We start from the raw sequence: 20,531 nt of genomic DNA, 5'->3' as shown, positions 1-20,531 counted from the left end.
CACAGGCCCGGCCACTGCTGGCCACACTGGTCGGAGGACAGTCCCAGCCCCTGGAGACCCAGCGCTGGGGAGAACCTTCTGTCAGCCCGCTGGCCAGCTGGGAGGGCAGTGATCAAGCGTGTGAAGGCCACCGAGGGAAAGGCGCCTGGCCAGCCCTGTCCTTGCCTGCCGCGCATGTGCTGGGGTCCTCAGACACGTGCGTGGCCTCTCTGCACCCGTTTCCCACCTGGGAAAATGGGGGAGGGCGGGTGCCTGGCCCTGATCCTCCACCCAGCCCCACGTTCTGTTGCGCCCCCCACCCACCAGACGCCAACTCCGGGCTGCAGCCCCTCTGTCCTCTGGAGGCATGCTGGCCTGGGGCTCGCTGCCCATCCCCCCGCTTCTGCCTCTCTCTGTGTCCCTCTCCCCCTCCCCCCATCCTCATTCCCAGCTCCCAGCCTGCGGGGGCTCAGTGGTGCTCGCAGCCCTGGGTTCCGGCACTCCGCCCCTCTGCAGATGTCCTGGAACTGGTGTGAGGTTATTTTGGGAACTGGCGGCTCCCCTGGGCCTTTCCCGAGAGTCTTGGCGGGAGTGCTGGAAGCCAACGGGGGTCAGCCCGAGCGGGAGGGGTCGTGTGGTGGCGGGACCCGCACTGGGCCGTGAGGACACATCACAGGGCACCGACCTCCTGGTGTCTGGGAGGGCGGCAGTGATCGGGGGCTGAGCCCGCCCGAGAGGGCTACTCTAGAGGGGGCAGACCCAGACCAGTTCATTCCCCACCAGCTGGCCCTGCCCTGGGGGCAACACTGGAGGCTCTTCACGTGGCCTCAGCCTGTCGGTCTCACAGATGTGGCCTCCACTCACCTCCACGACCTCGCCTCACACTACCCCTGCCCCACGCTCCCACACTCCAGCCACACCAGCCTGCTGGCTGCTCCCACCTCAGGACCTTGGCACCTGCTGTTCCTTCTGCCTGGCTCATTTTTCCCGGGTTTCCTGGGCTGGGTCCTTCTCACCATGAGGTCTCAGGGCAGGTGTCACCTCCCCTGAGAGCCCCCTCCCAGCTCTGGCCCCAGTGCCCCCACCCCTCCCCTGCTACCCTCTCTGTCCTTCACTGTTCCATAGAAGTGGAATGCAAGCCACAGATGGGATTTGACATTTCCTAGTGGCCATGTTAAAAAAAGTTTATAAGGAGCACCTGGGTGGCTCAGTCGGCTAAGCATCCAACTCTTGGTCTCAGCTCAGGTCTTGATCTCAGGGTCATGAGTTCAAGCCCCGGGTGGGGCTCCAGGCCGGGTATGGAGTCTACTTAAAAAAAAAAAAAAGTTTTTTAAAACAGGTGGAATTAATTTTAGAAATATATTTTATTTAACCCACTGTATCCAAAAATAATTTCATTTAACAAGTAATCAATATAAAAATTATTAATGAGATTTTTTTATTTTGCACTGAGTCTTGTAAACCCATTTCAGCGGATCTGTGGGTACGTGTGGTTAGGACCTACCAAACCGGACTGCCCAGCTCTGTGCTACTGTCCTATTTTACTTTCTTCCTAGCCCATTCACCATCTAGAATGTTCCATGCACTTGTTGAACTATTTATTATCCATCTCTCCCGCTGCAACACATGTCTGTCTTGCCCACCACAAGGCCATGCGGTGAATGGAAGTCTGTGTGGTCTGCGCCCCTCCCCGTGCGCCTCCCCCACACCCGGGAGGGGCTGCACCTCCAGGTCACACGGCAGCACTCTACACAGTGGGGGCTTGAACCCACACCTTATGTCCCGGGCTCTGGCCTGCTGCCGGGGGAGGGCCCCGGGGTCCCCGAGGCTCCAGCACCCCATCTTCAGGCCACCTGCAGCCTAGCCCCAGGATCCCCATCCAGCGGCTTTCTGATCTAATCGGATTCCCGGCTCTCCCTTCCTCGAATCCCAGCTGTTGCTGCTGCATGTTTATAAACCTGGCGCAGCCTGCCTCTCTGGAGGCCACGGAGTCCAGCGCCCGTCTGGAGAAACCATCACGGCACCCCCTCCAGGCCAGATGTTAACCCCCAGCTCTGCCCTGCCCCGCACAGCTGGCCCCCAGCCCCTGCCCTGTGCAGGGACTCCCACAGGCTCCAGTGCCTGGCCCAGGGCCCCAGCACCCAGACAGCCCTTTGGGGGGCCCGTCCAGCCTAGCTGAGCTTCCTCGGAGATGGCTGCCATCCTGGTTCGCTCCCTGTGGGTGTCACCCAAGAGGGTCCCCCAGCGCCAGCCAGGTCCCAACCTCCCCCGGCCAGGGCCACTGGGGAGCCCGCTCCTTCACCCTGGGGCCTCCTGAGTGGCCCACCAAGGGCTTTTATGGCCTCTCAGGCACATCCTTGGGACTGGGCTCCCTGGTGACCGCTGGAGGGTTGTTGGCGGCAACGACCCAGCGGGGACACATGCACTGTGGTCTCAGTCTTCCCGTCAGTGAAATGGGAATGGAGACGCTCATCCAGCAGGGCCGTGAACAGCCGTGCACACACTTGGAGGACTGCATGCAGAGCCAAAGAGCTTCACCGTGGCAGGCTCTGTCCTGCCCCCGAGTCCTGGCCCCACCTCTGCAGGGCTGTGGTTAAGAAGCAGCACCCCCCTCCCGGAGACCAGCCTCAGGGACCTGGACACGTACACCTCCCCTTTGAGCCTCAGTGGTCACATCTACAAAATGGGACATGAAACAGAATGGGGGGATAGTGCTCCCCTCCCAGGGGGGCGTGAGAACTCGGGGGCTAAGGCCTGGTCTGGGCTGGGGGCTCTTGGTAGACATGGGTCCTGCCCTCCAGGAGAGCCTCTGTCTGGGCGGCAGCCTCCATTTGTCGCCCGAGGCTCAGGCCCATCGGGGAGGGAGAAACCCCAGCCTCGCCTGCACAGCGTGGCGTCTCCAGTGGCCCGGACTGCCCAGAGCCCCACCTTCATGTCCCCCCCCTTTGGGCCAAGGGCAGCCTTGCTTCTGTCCCCTGGCCAAGCATCTGGACCATGCCCACGATCCCATGACTCCAGATGAAGACACTGAGGCCCAGAAAGGGGCCCGTCAAAAGCAGGTGGGTGTGCTTTGATTTGTAGGGCATGGAGGGAAAGGTGTGGATCAGGAGGGGCAGTCCTGTGGGTCCCAGCAGGAGGGAGGCCAGGCCATTCTGCTGAGTGTCCTTCGGCCGCTGCTGGCCAGCCCATGCCAGCAAGAGGGGTGGGGTCAGAACTGGCAGCCCTGGCCTAGCGCTGGCTCCAGTAAAGCCTCATCAGCCCCCAAATGCCCCCAAGCAAGCAGATTCTCTGCATGATAAGAGACTCAAGGGCGGGAAGCAGGACACCCGGACAATGGCCAGGCACTGGGTGGGCGGCTTGGCCAGGAACAATGCTGGGCCAAATTAGGGGAGGGGAAGGTGGCGCCTGGCAGGGGAGGCTGGAAGGGCTGGACCCCAGCCAGGCAGCAAAGGCAGGGGGGCGACGTGCCTTCCCAGCCCCATCCCAGCCCTTCACACTCCCACAGCTCTGCTCTGCCCTCCCCAGGGCCTTTGCACATGCCGTTTCCTTTGCTGGCCACACTCTTTCCCCCACCCCCTCCTGGCGAGCCCCTCCTCTTCTGGGCTCAGCTCCAAGTCACCTCCTCCAGGAGGTCTCCCTGACCTGCTGGTATCAGGCCATGCCCCCCTGGCCACAACTGTCACTCCCCAGATTTCCCTTCAGAACCTGATAACTGGATAACGTGAGGCTGGATTTGTCATTTAATGCCTGCCGCCCTCCCTCAGACACTGGGAGCTCCGCGAGAGCACAGACCGTGTCTGTCTGTCTGTCTGTCTGTGAACCTGCTCAGGACCTGCCACATCACAGATGCACAACAAACGTGGGCCGAGCAAGTGAGTGAGCAGCGGGTTGCTTCCCTCCACCAGCGAGGGGCACACGTGGCAGGCAGGGCACCGAGCACACCATAGAAGTAACAGCCACCAGAGCCATGATGACCGAGCTCCCCGACCGGCCCCACGGCGCCCTGCCCTGGGCCGGGGCGCCTCCGTCCACACCGAGCGAGAGAAGGGCCCCCAGGGGCCGGGCTCAGACCTGCCTCCTTCCTCCTGACCCTGGAGGGTACCGGGCAGCTCCTGGCACACAGCAGGGCCTCCGTGAATGGCCCGGGGAACAGTGACCTCTGCCCTGAGAGAATGATTCAGAGGAGGGAGAGAGCCAGGAGGGCTTTATGAGAGACAGAGTGGGACTCGGGGCATGTGATGGCTGGGCATATAGCTGGTAGGGGATTCCAGAGGGACAGGCGAGGGGGCACCAGGGAGTGGGGGACCCTGCTATCCTCGCCCCGGAGCCCTGGGTCCTGGGTAGCCCCGGATCAGCCCCTCCCAGCCTTTAGCAGGCCCTACGAGGGGGCACCCTGGGGCTCCGAGGCCTCGGTTTCCCCATCTGGGCCATGGTGGCACGGTGCCTCCTGACTGCCCTCACTCTGCATGCTGGGCTCCGTCTCCCTGCTTACCCAGAATGCACACTCACGCCACAGCCCCAGGGGGAGGAAAAGACACAGCCACTACGTGCCAAAGGCCGCCAAGCGCCCAGCCGGGGGAGAGCCGGCCTGAGGCCATGTGTCCGGTTCCAGAGCTGCCCCTTGCCAGGTGGGGTCTGAGACTTTCTGTGCTGACCTCGCCATCAGCGAGCGGCTCCAGATGTGGGCCGGGGATGGCGTGGGGGTTGTGGGAGGGCTGGCTCGAGACCCCCAACGACCTGGGATCGCCCACGGCTGGGCCGGGCTGGGTGCTCATGCTGGGGGGGGAGCGGCGGGATAAGAGCAGATGGGGGGCTGAGAAGAACACTGGACGGGCATCCGTGTTCTCGCACCGCCACCCTCCCCGGGGGCTCCGGGGGCTCTGGGGGCTTCCTCCAGTCTGAGCCAGCCGGGGCACGTATGCCTGGCCCCAGGATGCCCATGGAAGGTGGGTGCCCTCCCAAGAGATGAGGCCATGGATCCTCGAAAACTGTCCTGAAGGTGTGTCAGATCCTTCCCGAGTCCATCCCCCCAGGGCTGGGCCTGTTACCTTGCCCTCCAGCACCCTTCTAAGTCCTTATTCTTCAAGACCTGCTTGAGGTACTACTTCCTCCAGGAAGCCAACCCTGATAACGCCCCATCCCACTGGAGGAGGGGCTGAGTGCTGGTGAAGATCCTCAGCCTAAATGGGTGGAGACCCCACTGCCCCCTCTCAGCCTGTGACAGTCAACTGCCCGGGACAAAACCACACATCCAGGAGGGGGGCGGGGCGGTGCCTGGATGGGCAGGTTTGCTCCCAGGGCCAGCAACTCGGCCGGGGAGGGGGGGGCATTGCCCATGGCTGCCCCGACCCCTGGCGCCTGGCTGAGGTCCCACCTGGACTCTATGACATTGGGGGGTGCCTGCAGGGCTGGGCCAGCCACATGGAGCCTCGCTGTCCCTCTCTTAGTTCCCCGGCCCCATTCGGGCCTTTCAGGTCCCTGCCGCGGAGAGCTTGGGCTGCTTTTGGCTCCCGCCCCTCGCCCCTCGTGGGAGAGGTTCCAAAGCCTGGGCCAGGCAAGACCACAGCCTGGCCAGGTGTCCGCTCAGGCCAGGTGCAAGCGCCGCGGTGTGTGTGGAGGCCCAGAGCCTGCTTCATGCAGGTGGGACTCTTGGAGGCCTCCAGGCTGGCCTCAGACGGACCAGGCTCACACCCCCTGCCCCCTCGGGGCCCCCTCAGCTACCTGCAAACCCCCATCGCCCAGGTGGGGAGGCTGAGACTCAGAGAGGGGCGGGCCTGCCCGAATCAGGGGTCCCTCAGGCCTCCTCACCCCAGACCAGCGCCCTGGTCCAGGCAGAGTACTCGGGCCTTCTGTCCAGGGAGTCTGAGGGACAAGCCCCACTCGCAGGCCCCTGATGCCTAGCGAGGGCTCTAGGCAGCTGACTCCCAAGGTCCCTCCACCAGTGCCCCTGCTGGCCCCAAAGTACGGTGACAGTGGCCCAGCTTCCTGTGCCTGGGCCACCCTCCTCCGCCGAGGGGACAGGCCCAGGGGGTAGAGGTCAGCACTGCACAGCAGGACTGCTGAGCCCAGTGCACAGCTGGGAAGACTGAGGCTCAGAGGCTACTAGCTCAAGCCTTCTCTGGACCCCTGACTGCCCAGTCCCTGCACCCCAAGGACAGGGGACCGGACAGGGAGGTGGGGAGGCACGGCCAGGCTTCACCTCCTGCTGGACAAGTGGCAGGGCCTCCCTTCTCTGTGGTCCTTGTGGGAGGCAGGTACGAGGGGTCCTCAGCCTGTGAACCCCAGGACGGCCAGGCTGGGTTGGGACAGGGCTCTGCAAGGTAGGCCAGTTGTGGGAGCCAGGACACCACCGAGGAAGGCTCCTTGGGCAGCACCTCCGCTGCTCAGCGCTGCCCCCTGCAGGCCCCACCAGCCCTGCCCGTGCCACCCGGGAGGACTGTAGCGCTGCACAGTGCCCGCACTGCCAATGAGCCGTCCGGCCATCTCCGTGTCCCTTCCCGGCCTTAGCATGCCCCCCTCCCCAAGACTGGCCCGCACACGGGGGAGGCCGAGGGGAATGATGGGGTTGCAGGCAGCTGGGCTACCCCCGGGGCCTGGGCCTGAGATGCACTGGGCAGGGAAACAGCAGGGGGGGCCGGAGGCACACACACGTGCACTCGCACACGACACCACTCACACGCACAGGCCCACGTGTGCACAGACACTTGCTCGTGCAGCCACGGGATCCGGCGCTCACCACATGCCCACGCTCCCCACACACTCACCGCACGCAGCAGCCCCAGCGCTCCACGGGCCCAGCCTGGCTCCCCTTTGGGCCAGCTCCCTGGACAGTCCAGCCAGGCGGCCCCACAGCTGCCCTGAAAGCCTGGGGAGACCCTGTCCTTCTCCCCTACACACTCGGTGGGGGCCCCAGCCTGGCCTCCTCCCCAGCTCAGCTGAGAGGGGCTGAGGCACCAGGCCAGGGGGGGCGTTGGGGTGTGGGAAAGGCCCTCCCCCACTCCATCAGCCAGAGCCCAGGAATGCGCTGACCACAGCCCCATCCTAATCCCAGTGCCCCGTGGGGCCAGCTGAGCTGGCTGGAGCAGGGCAGCCGGGGAGGCTGGGCTGGGCTGGGCTGGGGGGGACACAGGCTCGGCCCCCAGAAGGCCCAGGCAGTGTCGGTGGGCCTGCCGTCCCCCCTCCCCTACTTGAGCAGTGATAAGGGTTTGGGTCCCTGGATGCCCAGAGGAAGCAAGCTTGGGGTGGGAGGCAGAAGTGCTTTCCTAGGACCCTAAAAAGTGAAGTGGGGGTGGGAGGGGCCCAGGGCCAGCCATCCTGTCTCTGGTGCTTGAATGGCATACCTGCTGATCGTCAGGGGGAGAAGCGGGGTGGGGGGAAGGGAGGGGTGGAGCAGCCTGCTGGCTGTCCCTGGGGTGGGGCTCCGCACCCGGCCCGGCCTGCCCACCTGCCTATATGCCCCGGCTCATGCTCCGCACCCACAGAAGCTGGCGAGATGGCGTTGCAGGTGGGTGAGAAGGAAGCAGGCCCAGGCGGGGGCTCCCCGCATCTCCGGTGCTCCTTCCCCAGGCCTGCAGGACGAGAGGGCATGGGGTGGGGGACCCCTACTGCCCTGACGTGAAGGGAACGCTGCTCAGAGGGCCAGGGTCCTGGGGAAGAGCCCGAGCTGGGCGTGAGACTGGCTGGGGCCCCCTGGACAAATGGGGTACACTCTGCCCCCTTTTGCATGCAGTTCGAAGCCTTCTGTGCAGGGGGCCTGGCCCCTGGCTGGAGCCTGCTGGTCCAGGGACACTCTGACTCTGGAGAGGACAAGTAAGGGTCACCACCCTCCCCAGGGGTCCCCTCTCAGCCTTGGGCAGGGTGACTCCCCAGGCATCTGCTGTCTCACAGCCCCCATGACACCCCCCAGGTTTGAGATCAACTTCCTGTCCGAGGCGGGGGACATTGCCTTCCACATCAAGCCCCGGTTCTCCAGTGCCACCGTGGTGGGCAACACTTTCCAGGGGGGCCGCTGGGGCCAGGAGGAAGTGTCCAGCGCCTTCCGGCTGGTGCTGGGGGAGCCCTTTGAGGTGAAGGGGGCAGCGGAGGGGAGGCCCGTGGGGGGCGGGGGGAGGCCAGGACTGGGGTACCTGTGAGGCTATCGGGCTGTGAGGCTAGCTACCGCTGCTTTGTGGGGAGGACGCTGCGTCCCCTGCGTACTGTGGAGGTTTACAGGTAAAGACCGCGGGGAGTCTCACTGCTGGGTGCAGGCGGGTGCACCCCTCAGTGAGGAAGGGGACGTCCGTCCGGCTGGGGCTCGGGGCTCCCATCTGGGGCGGGCCTGCATGACGGGGCATTCCGTGTGGTGAGGGGACCCGGGCTCCATGGCAGGCCGTGGGTCACCGGCCTCCCGTCCCCAGATGGAGGTCAGCTCAGATGAGGAGCACTTCCATGTCCACGCCCAGGAGCACAAGGTGCTGCAGTTCGCACACCGTCACAGGCCACTGGCGGCCATCACCCGGGTGCAGGTGCTGAGTGACCACCGCCTGGCCCAGGTGGAGCTGGCCAGGAGGGACCTGAGCTGGTGGTAACGTACCTGCCCCCCCCCCGCCCCACCGCTCTCCAGCTCTGCGCCCCTACCGCACCGGGGGACCCCTCAGGCCCCAGCAGCCCGGGAGGGGGGCCCTGCTTCGTCCTCTGCAAGCCCGAGGGAGCAGGGCCCACTGTCCACATCCCAACCCCATGGCCAGGCTTGGTTCTGGGCTGGGGCTGAGGCGGGTGTCTTGGATGCTTGCAGGGACGGGGGCCACTGAGCTGTACCCGAAGTCCCCGGAGGGAGCCTCGGCCATCAACCATCCCTTGTTCAGTGGAGCCCACGCAGAGGGAGCTGAGGGGAGTGGTCTGTGGTTCTGGCCCCTCCTATTCTAGATCTACCTTCAATAAAGTTTGAGCAGGCTGCAGGGGCTCGGCTGCTAGTGCGGGACCGGAGGGGGTGAGGTTGGGGTGATGGATGCAGCCCTAGACTCCCCCACCAGAGATGGGGGTGGGGTGTCTCCAGAGACCTATGTGCCCTGGGGATGGTCTGACCCCTCACCTCTTCCCCTCGTTCCCTGGAAGGGGAGTGGTGTCAGATGACATCGGATGATGGGGGGCTCCTGGCCAGCTGCTCTTGCAAGACCCCTGGGCACACCCCCTCTGGCTCAGCCCTTGGGAGAACATCCTGCCCAGTCCCAGTCTGCTGGGAGGTCCCGAAGCCTCCTCGCCCTGCTTCCTGCTGGGCGGAAGGACGGAGTCTTTCCTGTTTCTCCTTGTCCCACCTGGAAGTGAGACGTGCTCCCAGTCCTGCTGGGGTGTGTGTGTGTGTGTGTGTGTGTGCGTGCGTGCGTGTGTGTGTGTGTGTGTGTGTGTGGAGTGGGGGCAGGGTGGGTGCAGAGGAAGGGAGGGAGCCCTGAAAATCTCGTCTGGGGACGGGGAGTGCAGCTCGCAGCCTCCCAGCGCTGGATTCAACCCCAGCTGTTGTATCTACCAGTCAGTCAGCCTTCTGTCTACCCTTCTATCCATCTATCGTCTGTTTATCCATCGATCTTGATGAAAGTGGGGATGTCGCTGCTCAGGATGAGGCTCCCCAGGATTTAGCCTGACAAGGGATTCCTTAAGGAAGAGGCAGGTGGGTGTAGCAGACAGGAGGGCTGAGCAGGTAAGGCCCTGGGCTCTGGAGCCTGCAGCCCGGGTCTGGGTTCCAGCCCTGCTGCCCTGAGGTATGACCTTGGGCCAGTTCCGGAGCCCCTGGGGACAAGTGGAGCCCTCAGGCCGTGAGTGGATCTGGGCAAAGCACTGGATGGCCGGCTGCACGTGTCACCTGCTGAGCAATGCCGGACACACACGCCTCTGGCTGAGGTTTTACAGACAGGGAAACTGAGGCTAGGGTGCAGGAGTCAGCTTCAGCATGGGGCCATCTCAGCACCCCCACCCCAGGTGAGACAATGGTGGCCCCAGACTCCAGCAGTCGCTTCCGTCCTGTCTCCGCGCACTTCCCTGCCGGCGTCCACAGCCCAGCTGGCCCAGGAGCCCCTTCCCGCCCTGCCCCTGCCTGTGGGAGGCCTGGCCTTTTGCGTCCAGGACAGACGAGACGACGGGAGGCTGGGGGCCGGCAGGCCGACCTGTACCCTGGGAAGGCCTGGGGTATTGGGAAGGGGGTCGCCCACGCCGTGTGGGGCAGGGGGCGCCCCGACCCGCATCTGTGATCTGGCCAGGTTGCTTCTGTTCTTGGGACTCTGAGCCCAGCGATAGGGGCGTCCCTGCTCGAGGTGCCAGGCTCCTGATGCTCTGTGACCTGAGCTGGCGGCTCACCCTCTGTGGGCCTCAGTTTCCCTACAGACCAAAGGCCCCTGTCATGAAGTGCTGTCTCCCCAGTAGCCATGCAAGGTGGGAGGGCAAAAAAACAAAATTCGATGCCAGCCTTTCTTTTCCCGGGGGTGGGGATGGGTCACCAAGCCTGGGGATGGCCTGCGGCTCAGAGCCGGACACACTGCCTCTGAGTGTTGCTGGGCCCTACACAAGGGCCAGGCCCGCACCGTCTCCCAAGAACTCGGCCAGGTAGGGAGAGCAACACTCATCCTGCAGATGTGAAACAGGCTCAGAGAGGTTAAGTAACTTGAGGAGGCTTGCTCAGCAAATGAGGGGTGGAGCCAAAAATTCCAGGCCTGACGGACCCCACGCGCACGCATGCACGAGCACACGCATACCCATCCCTCGACTGCTGGCCCTGAGCTGAGTCAGCTTCGAATCAGCCCTTCGCCTGCTCCGGGTTACAAGCTGCCGAGGGGCAATTCAGACCACAGGGGCGCCGGACCCACGCATTCATTCCTGGGCCTCAGTCTTCCCTTCTGTGGGGGAGGGGCAGGGAGCTGTGAGCTCAGAGGGTCCTGCCGCAGGGTGGCACACCTTGTGATGACCGCTTCCGCTACTGCCCCTGCCCTCGGCACTCAGTGCGGGTGGCTGGAACTGTGTTCCAGCGCAGCACTGCAGCCCCGTGGCTGGGCCCTCAGCTGACGCCTCCTCCAGGAAGCCCTCCCTGACCTCCAGCTGTGCTTTACACCCTCTGCTGGCCTCTCCTCCCCACCCCCATCACACTGCCTCTTCTGGAGGTGGGGGGCCAGGTCTTTCCCCAGCCCCAGCACAGCTGGCTCTGGAGATGTTTGCTGATGAGTAAGTGAGCTACTGAATGGCTGACTTGAAGAGAATCACTCAGAGCTTTGAACAAGCTAGAGACGTCACCCCCCAACAGGGACCACAGAATCATAAGGGCTCCGACTGTAATAAGCTGGTCCCTGAACTCGAGAGATGAGAACGAGCCCAATCTCCTCCCCGCCACGGCCCAGAGGCCTCGCACTTTTGGCTTCATCCGTCCCGTTGCCCGTCCACCTCCTACCCCATCCTGGAGCGCGCGGAGCCATCTCTGCCCCAGGGCCTTGGCACCAGCACCTCCCTGCCGTTCTTCCCCAGCACTCAGCCTGGCTCGCTCCTTCCCACTACTCGTCCCAACTAGCACCTTGTGGTTCACGGATTTAGCATCCATCACAGGTGCACCAGCTGTCCGTCCCCACCGACGGTCAGCTCCGGGGCACGGCCGGCCGCCCAGGGAGGTCACCACGGGAGTCCTCACACCTGCAACAAGGCCTGGCACATCCTACGCACCAACAAATATCTGTTAAATAAACGAGTAAACAGAAACAGACCCCGCTTAAACCCTTCTAGGGACAAGCAGTTCACTCCCTACCACAGTAGTGATTGAAGCAAATTCTAGAGGAGGCTTAACTCTGCTCCTCGCGTCCGTCCCTCCTCTGTGCCATAACGGAGGCTCCTTGGAAGGAGGCCACGCGTTCCGTGATGCCCGTCAGAGACCCTAAGACCTCGGCGGGGTGGGGTGCTCCAGCCAGAGGAGTCGGAAGAGGCCCACCGGGACAGCCCCCTGCTCCAGGCAAGCAGAGCCAACCCCTCAGAGGGCCGGGCTCCCCCCTCAGTTGCGTGTGTGTGTGTGTGTGTGTGTGCATGCGCGTGCGTGCCCACACGCACGGGGGGTGGTCCACTGGGCCGGGCCTGTCTGGGGAAGCACAGCTGTCCTGCCCAGGAGGCGGTGGCCCTCGCAGGGTTATGTGTACAGACTTCCAATGCCACCGGCTGGCTGAAGGTACCAGGCCCTCTGGATGGTCAAGAAGAGAGCGCAAGTGCCCACGGGGCCACGTGACGAAATGAGGCAGGTGGGCGCAGGGCGAAAGGGACCGGTGTGGTCTGTGGCTAACACGAAGGTACGTAGCCCATCACACTTGGCTCCTTCTTCCTATGCACAGGGAAGCGTGCAGGGTGGGCAGATCTTCCGATTTTAAAAGATCTGAAGTTAACGCATCTGATATCTGTTTTTGAATACTGGCCTCCATGGTGAGCCCTGAACCCAGCAGCAATCTCTAAGCAAGCTGCCCCAGGGGCAGTCAGTTCGAGACCCCTGGTCTAAAGCCAACTTTCACCCTGCTTTGTCTCACCTGGACACCTGAAGGTGGGGAGTGCCTTTCTGCCCTCCCCTAATATTCTAGCCCCTTCCTAAAGCCTCCAGGGCCCCATGAGAAACAGACCACCCAGCAGAGGGTGCTCCAGACATGGGTTTCCCCTCAACCCCAAATCCAGGTGGCAAAGACCCACTCTTTGTTTCCCCAGAATGAGAACCTGGGCCCAAGGTGGAGACGGGGAGCATCAGGGATGGCCAGCCCCTCCTCCCCCCGCCTAATTGACAGCAGAACCCAGGGCATGGCACTAGGCTGAAGGATGGAGTGAACGCTGTGTGGGCTCGAGCAAATCACCACCTCTCTGAGCCTCAGTTTCCAATTCTGTAGATGGGACTGGGACAGCTCTGAGGAGCACACCGCAGCCCCAAGAGCAGGAGAACATGGTCTGCATGAGCCCCTCTGCTCCCTCCCTGCCAGGGCAGTGCGGGGTCAGGCCAGAGCTGCTCCCTGCCAGGCCCCCTGGATGTCTCCATGCCCACGCCGGGTGTCCTGGGCCTTGGCTCACCCGTCTCTTCCTGCAGGTTTCGGAACAGCCACCACGAGTGCAGGGGTGTGGAGGGAGGCTGATGCCGAGCATGACCCTGGAGGGCTGGGGGCCATCAGGGCCAGGTGCCTCGGGCTACAGTGACACCCCCAGTGCACCTCTTCTCGGCCTCAGTGGCCTCGAGTGGCAAAGCCCATCACCACCTGGGGCCCCCAGGGCCGATCCTGTGACAGGGTGTGGGGGCTGCCTGTCCCGGGGGCCCCACAGGTGTCCACGCCGGAGGTCCCATGCCGGCAGCAGTGGGGACAGCAGCCCACGGGCAGCAGGGCCTGCCCCACGGTGGGACGAGAAGAGCTAGGTACACGCCGGACTGTGCACCATCGACCATCTCCAGAAGGGCTCGGGAAACCTGGCCGCACGGGCTACTCGGAACGGCGACCGGGAGGCGTGTGTACATTTGTCCTCCCACATTTTGTCACGAAAAGTTTCAGACGTACGGAAAGTGGAAATGCTGTTCAGTGAACACCTGTGAATCCGCCGCTCCCTGCATTCAGGGCCTAGCGCTTTGCTCCATGGCTTCCTCCCACCCCGTCCTGGGTTTTCACACATTTCAACCCAAGTGGCCGACCTCAGACCCGCACCTGGACACCCCAGCTCACACATCCCTAACGCTCGCTACCCCTTCGTAGCTCTTCTTTGAGGCCTACTTTCCTCTCCTATGAAATGGGGTAGCAGCGTCTCCAGGAGCCTGGGGGCTGTGGGGCCTGGCGCCGCCGGGCAGGGGACACTTGGCACACAGAGAGGGGCCAGGGGGCAAGGTGTGGACAACAGCGAGGCACGGCGGTGCGACCTGGGTGCTGGCCTCGGCTGCCCCCTCGTCACTGGTCACCCCGCATCACTGCCGCAGGGCTGCAAGTAGAGCTGTCCTCCCAAGCTCCCTCCCTCAACCCCTCTGGCCGCTGACCGGAGCTGTCTTTTCAGCACCAAGCAGAGCAGCCCTCCACTCCAGAGGGTGGGCCAGGAGGACCTGAGCCCCCCACCCCCAGTGGTGGCTGCAGAGACCCCCCCTCCCCGGGCAGGAGATGAGCAGCCCCACCCAAGGGGATGGGACCCTGGGGGGCTGGGGAGCCGTGGGCACCTGTGGGGTGCGGCTGGGATAGGGGAGGAGCCCTGGGCAGGAGGGACCCTCTGGAAGGAGGGGTTTGGGCAGGGGTTGTGGTTTCTACCCACCCAGGGGCAGAGGTCAAAGTGGGACAAGTAGGGTGGCCAAGATGGGGGAGAGCCCGTGAGGGCTCTCATCGTAGGAGTACTTGCCAGACGATCGTGTCCTCTCTGCACCTGGGCAGTGGGGTCCTTCTCCCTTGGGAGCACTCCTCTTGGCTGAGACCCAAAGGCTTTCCCTCTCTGCCCTCTCCATGGCCCCAGGACTGCTGGGAGGTGGGGATGGGGCAAAAAGGGAAGCATGACACCCCCTGCTTGCACCCCTTCTCTGCAGGGCACCCTGGGTCCAGCTCTGGTTCACCATGGATGTCCTCACGGGAGCCCAGCACACCGACCCCCGGCTGACTTGGGGCCTCCTCAAGTTGGCATGGAGCCCCCGGCCCTGGGTCTTCTGGACCTGATGGTTCTCCTGCAGGAGGTCGAGGTGGCACTGGTGTGGGTGCCTGACCCTGGGGCTGTCCCCTCTGGCTGGTGGCCTGGCGGGTCCTGGAGACCAGGCTTGTCAGGCCATGGAGGTCATGGAGGGTGGGGTCCTACAGACAGGACCGAACGCCCTCTCTGTATCATGCATGGTCCTGGCTTTTTACTGAGGAGCGGTGCCTCTGGTTTGCAGAGGAGGGTAGGATAGGGTCTGGCTGGCCTCATTTGCTTTAGCCCCCCAGCTATGTTTTAGGTTCCCATGGGTGGGGAGAGCAGACAGGAGGCAAGGGCAGCCCAGACCAACAGGGAAAGGGGGGTGGGGGGCTCCAAGTAAGAGAGAGGATGACTGGTTGGGGAAGAAACACCACCCTGCCTCTCCCCCTCCCCCTGAGGCTCTTCCTAACCTCCCACCTCCTCTGGAGGCCCCTCCAGTGGGGTGGGGTCTTGACCCCAGCTTGGGGTGGGTGGTAACACCTCTGACAGTTAGGTCCTCCGGAGTCTGGGCCGCTCCCACACCCAGTTCCCTCTCTGCTCTCTTGCCCTCCCTGGCTGGGTTCTTCGTGAGGATTTCAGGGGCTAAAGGCAGACCCGGCAGAGATGAGGTCAGTCAGGAACTCAGGAGAGCTAGAACAGTGCAGGCTCGGAGTGGGGCCAGGCCCTTGAGGGCTCAGGAGAGCAGGTGTCCTTCCTAAACACTCAGTGATGACCTCGCTTATCTTCACAAGAGCCCTATGGGGTTGGCTTCATAGACGAGGGGACTCAGACACAGAGAGGGGAGGCATCTGCCTGAGGTCACACAGCATGTCTGTGGCAGAGCTGGGATTTGAACCCAGGCGATCTGATTCCAGAGTCCTCTAGATATTTGGGTGGCTGCAGTTGGAAGAATATATATATGCAGTCCCATTTGTATTGTTTTTCTCCTTACTTAAAAAAAAAAATGAGGTCTTAAGTTTGCAAACATGGGTTTGTAAACACAAATTTTGGGGAGACTCTGACCCGCATGGCTGGAGAGGAGCTGGCCACTCTGGGCCTGGCAGAAGCCCCACACTCATGCCCCACACGTCACGGGAAGGAGGCAGAGCCGGTGACCGAGCCACATCCAGGCTGTGAGAGAGTGCGGGGAATCCCAGAGGGGACCCCGTGTACTCTGGCCAGCTGCCTGGAACATCCCGGAACTTGGAGAGGCAGCCTCCTGCACCTTGTGGGGCCCTGCACAGAGGGTGGGGGTGTGGTGGGGGCGGAGGGGCTCCTCACGGCCCTGCGGGGAAGGCACTGCCAGGAGTGCAGCGACCCAGGCCGCACTCCGACCCAAACCCGGCTGTGGTTTCAGGACCCTGGAAAGAGCTCCCCATCCCCTCTCAACCTCAACCCCTCTCCAGCCAAGAGCTCCATTCCTTTTCGGTAAGCTCTGCCCTCCCTGACAGCCAGCCATTCTCAGCCCGCTAGCACGGGACCGATTCCAGCCCGTGGGACAAAGCCGTAACCAGGGCCGCAGGCCGGGCTGACCCTGGATAGGCAGTTGGCGCTGCTGCCTCACAGGGCCCCTCGCCATGGTTACGGCCCACCCGCAGTTCCCCTCAGAGGCGGGCATTGTTGGGGCACCAGAGTGTGGCAAGCGCCCAGGAGACCAGGCCGGTACAATGGCCTTGGCGTGTCTTTGGCCATGGACGTGTAGCTGAGCGCTTTCCCACGCTCCGGCCTCTCAGCAGCCTGGGAAGGTGAGTGCACCCTGGCTTTGGTAGATGGGGAAACCGAGGCCTGGAAAAGACATGAGTTAGGAGTCAGGGCCAGCCCTGGATAAGGCTCTGAGTCAGGGCTTGCTTCAACCAGACAATGGGTGAGAGGCCCAACCTCTGCTGGGCAGCGTTGGCGAAATGACAGCATCACTATGATGTGGATCATGAGCCCATGTGAGCCAACGGGGTGGCTTCACCAGTCCCTCCTGACCTCCGTGCCTCTGTCCCCAGGCAGACGAGAGCACATACTGCTCGCACGCTGTGTAGCCTCCAAACCTTTGCCCCCACTGACCACTCTGCCCAAATGCCCTTCTCCTGATTCTTTCCCTATACACTGTCACCTTCCTTAACTCCTCCCCATCCAGGGGGAGGGGACACTGTCTCACTTGCCCCTTTCCAAGTACAAGCCAACTTCCCTTTGGAGACCTGCCCTGCCCTGCACAGTGTGGTCCTGGGGTGTGGACGATCCTGGAATCTGCCCTCCCATCTCTGGGAGGTACCCTGGAAGTACCTGGAGGGTCCTCTGGCTGGGCCCTTCTTCTCACTGCCCAGATCAGCAAGGACGGGCTGCTTGACGGATTTGCTTCCCAGACTTGCGTCTTGAGTGGAATTTGCAAGGTTGGAGCTATTGCTTGCACCCACAGGCTCAAGGCCCCCACAAGGCCATAATCAAACCAGGGAGAAAAGTATGCGACAGCAAGAGGAAAACCACCCTCACATATTCAGGAATGACAGCATTAGCAGCTCACTTCTTTTTTTTTTTTTTTTTTAAGATTTTATTTATTTATTCATGAGAGACAGAGAGAGAGACAGAGGCAGAGGGAGAAGCAGGCTCCCTGCGGAGCAGGGAGCCTGATGCGGGACTCGATCCCAGGACCCTGGGATCATGACCTGAGCCGAAGGCAGACGCTTAACCGACTGAGCCACCCAGGCGTCCCGCAGCTCACTTCTTATCAGAAACAAGAGAAGCCGGTGAAGACAGTGGAAAGACATGGTGGAAGTGCTAAAGGGAAAAAAAGCCAACCCAGAATCCTATATCCAGCAAAACTATCCATCAAAAATGAAGATGAAGTAAAACCATTTCCAGGTGCGAAAAGTCTAAGGGAATGTGTTGCTAGCAGGCCTGTCTTACAATAAAAGCTAAAAGAAGTCCTCCAGGCTGTAAAGAAACAACACATGGTGGTCACTCAAGTCCACGGAGAGAAATGGAAAGCTCTGGGGATGACTGCACATATTAACACACCAGACTACATGCACACATCTCGCTGATGTAGTATATTGATAATAACAGCACAGGGCAGTGGGGAGAGACCAAGTTACAAGCAGTAAAGTTTCCATGTTTTCCTGGAATTAAGTCAGGATTAATCAGAAGGAGATTGTGATAAGAGGCACATGCAATCCTCAGAGCAATCACTACAAGAAAAACTAACAAATACAGTTTAAAAAGACCAAGAGAAATTTAAATGGCACTCTAAAAAACATTTACATAACATGAAAGAAGGATGTGAAGGAGGAACAGAGGAAGGAAATAGATGGGAGACATATAGAAAGTAAACAGCAAAATTAAAGATGTAAACCTAACTGTGGAATAGTCAAGTGCATATATTTGGTCTTTGTTGTTGGAACAGAGCTCCTAAACACTTGGAATTTCCTGATTGATGCCTTCTGTTATTCATAATCAGCCCCTGTGGCCCACACCTGGGTTTATGCTAATGAGGGGACTCCGGATTGGGCAGCGCCCTGGACAGCTTCGGGACGGGTGGGCCCCAGAGGTACCAACCAAGATTAGAGGGTTCGAACTTTCAGCCTCCAGGGAAGGGAGAGGGCTCAAGACTGAGTTTGATCATTAATGGCCAATGATTTAATCAGCCAAGCCTAAGTAGTGAAACCCCATCCAAACCCCTAAACAAGGGGGTCTGGTACTTCCAGGTGGTGACATAGATGTGCTGGGAGGGTGGTGCATCTGGAGGGGCTGTGGAACCCTGGGCACCCCTCTTCCCCACCGCCCACCTTGCCCTGTGCATCTCCTCCATTTGGCTGTTCCCGAGTTGTATTCTTTGTATTATGACTATAATCCTAAGCATGGTGCTTTCTTGAGTTCTAGGAGTCATTCTAGTGAATTACTGACCCTGAGGGAGGTCATGGGAGCCGATGAATGTGCAGCCAAGTCAGACAGGTGTGCAGGCAGCCTCGGGACCCTGGACTTGCAGCTGATGTCTGAAGCGGGGGCCCCTCACCTGTGGGGTCTGCACTGACTCCAGGTAGTTAGTGTCAGAACTGAACTGAACTGTAGGACACTCAGTTGGTGTTGGAGGATCACAGAATTAGGTTGATAGATATTATGTCAATAATTACATTAAACGTAAATTGGGGTCCAAACATCCCAATCAAAAGGCAGAGGTTTTCAGACTATATTTTCTAAATACTTAAGAAAAATCAAGATCCAGTTCCATGCTGCCTAAACCTTAGATTCAAAGACACAAACAGATGAAGGTAAATGGATATGTAAAGAATAGCCATGAGAGAGTTGGGGTGGCTACGTTAATATCTTCCCACAAATGCAAGTCTAGCCCACATGGCCTTACTGGTAAATTCTACCATATACTTAAAGAAGAAATAATATCAAATCCATCACAAGATGAAGCATGAGGGCAACGTCATCCTAATTCTAAAGTCAGACAATGACATCACAAGAAAACTGCAGACCTATGTCCTCAGGAACACAGATGCAAGAATCCTTAATAAAATATTACAAACAGAATCCAGCAACATGCAAAAAGGATCCTACACCATGACCAGATGGAATTTATTCCAGGAATGCAAAGTTGGTTTAATGTTCAGAACCAATAATGTGATACACTGCATTAATAGAATAAAGGACAAAAAACACACGATCATGTCAATAGATGCAGGAAAAGCATCTGACCAAGATTAACACCAGTTGATAATAAAAACTCACAACACACTAGAAATAGAAGGGGATTTCCTCAGACTGATACAGGCATCTATAAGAAGCTATAGCTATTTGTTGTATTTTATGATGAAAGACTGGATTTTTCCCCCTTTAGGAATGAGGAACAAAGGATATCTATTATCCTTGTTATTCAACATTATGCTGAAGACTCTAGCCAGTGGAATAAGGAATAAAAAAAATGAACTAAAAAAAAAAAAAAGAAAGAAACCAAAGAAATCCAGATTGCAAAGGAAGAAGTAAAACCATCTTGGGCGCCTGGGTGGCTCAGTTGGTTAAGCGACTGCCTTTGGCTCAGGTCATGATCCTGGAGTCCCGGGATCGAGACCCGCATCAGGCTCCCTGCTCGGCGGGGAGTCTGCTTCTCCCTCTGACCCTCCCGACCCTCCCCCCTCTCATGCTCTCTCTCTCTCAGTCTCTCTCTCAAATAAATAAATAAAATCTTTAAAAACAAAAAACAAAAAACTATCTTTATTCACAGATGGCATAATCCTTAATGTAGAAAATCCTAAGGAATCCCCACAAAGAGCCACCAGAACTAATAAACCAGGTTAGCAAGGTAGCAGGATATAAGATTAATATACAGAAATCAATTATAGTTCTATATACAAGCAATGAACATCCTGAAAATAAAATTAATAATTCCATCCACAATAACACAATGCTTAAGAATAAACATGACAAAAGAAGGGCAAGGCTTGTGTACTGAAAAGAACAAAACATCACTGACACAGTAGTATTCTGGTAGATGGAAAGACATTCTATATTCAATTCTCCCCAAAGTGACCTATAGATTCAATACAATCTTTATTAAAATCCTAGTAGGGTTTTTTGGGTAGGAATTAAGAAGCTGATCCCAAAGTTTATATGGGAATTCAAAGGACCTAGAACAATTGCCAAAATAATTTTGAAAGAGAAGAGCAAAGCTGGAGGACTGGCACTGCACGACTTCCAAACTTGAATAAAACCACAGGAATCAAGACAGTTACTGTCCTGGCACAAGGCTAGGCATATAGATCAGTGGAACGGAACTGAGAGCCCAGAAATGAGCCCTTGTATTTATGGGCAGTTGATTTTCAACCAAAGTACCAAGACAATTCAATGGAGAAAGGATAGTCTTTTCAACAAATGGCACTAGAACAATCGGGTATTATAAACACAGAGGATAAACCTTACACCAAGCT

At 59.7% G+C, this 20,531-nt stretch overlaps 1 protein-coding gene across 1 annotated transcript; it reads left to right on the top strand.

The window, feature by feature from the left end:
• The first annotated feature begins 7,702 nt into the window (after window positions 1–7,702).
• On the top strand, window positions 7,703–14,621 carry GRIFIN (galectin-related inter-fiber protein). The gene is made up of 4 exons (XM_031024486.2): window positions 7,703–7,788; window positions 7,886–8,045; window positions 8,376–8,542; window positions 14,495–14,621. Exons 1-4 carry the CDS (start codon window positions 7,703–7,705, stop codon window positions 14,619–14,621), a joined length of 540 nt encoding a protein of 179 aa, XP_030880346.2.
• The last annotated feature ends 5,910 nt before the right edge of the window (window positions 14,622–20,531 follow it).

This window comes from Leptonychotes weddellii, chromosome 5, assembly GCF_054177405.1.
Source record: "Leptonychotes weddellii isolate Sample4059 chromosome 5, ASM5417740v2, whole genome shotgun sequence".
Taxonomy (NCBI): Eukaryota; Metazoa; Chordata; class Mammalia; order Carnivora; family Phocidae; genus Leptonychotes; species Leptonychotes weddellii.
This window is presented reverse-complemented; position numbering and strand designations above follow the sequence as displayed.

Excerpts from the sequence above, each read along its gene's own strand:
- GRIFIN (XM_031024486.2), top strand. The coding sequence starts at position 7,703 with ATGCAGTTCGAAGCCTTCTGTGCAGGGGGCCTGGCCCCTGGCTGGAGC. Across the intron at positions 7,789-7,885 it reads TCTGACTCTGGAGAGGACAA|GTTTGAGATCAACTTCCTGT; the intron begins GTAAGGGTCACC and ends GACACCCCCCAG. Across the intron at positions 8,543-14,494 it reads AGGAGGGACCTGAGCTGGTG|GGCACCCTGGGTCCAGCTCT; the intron begins GTAACGTACCTG and ends CCTTCTCTGCAG.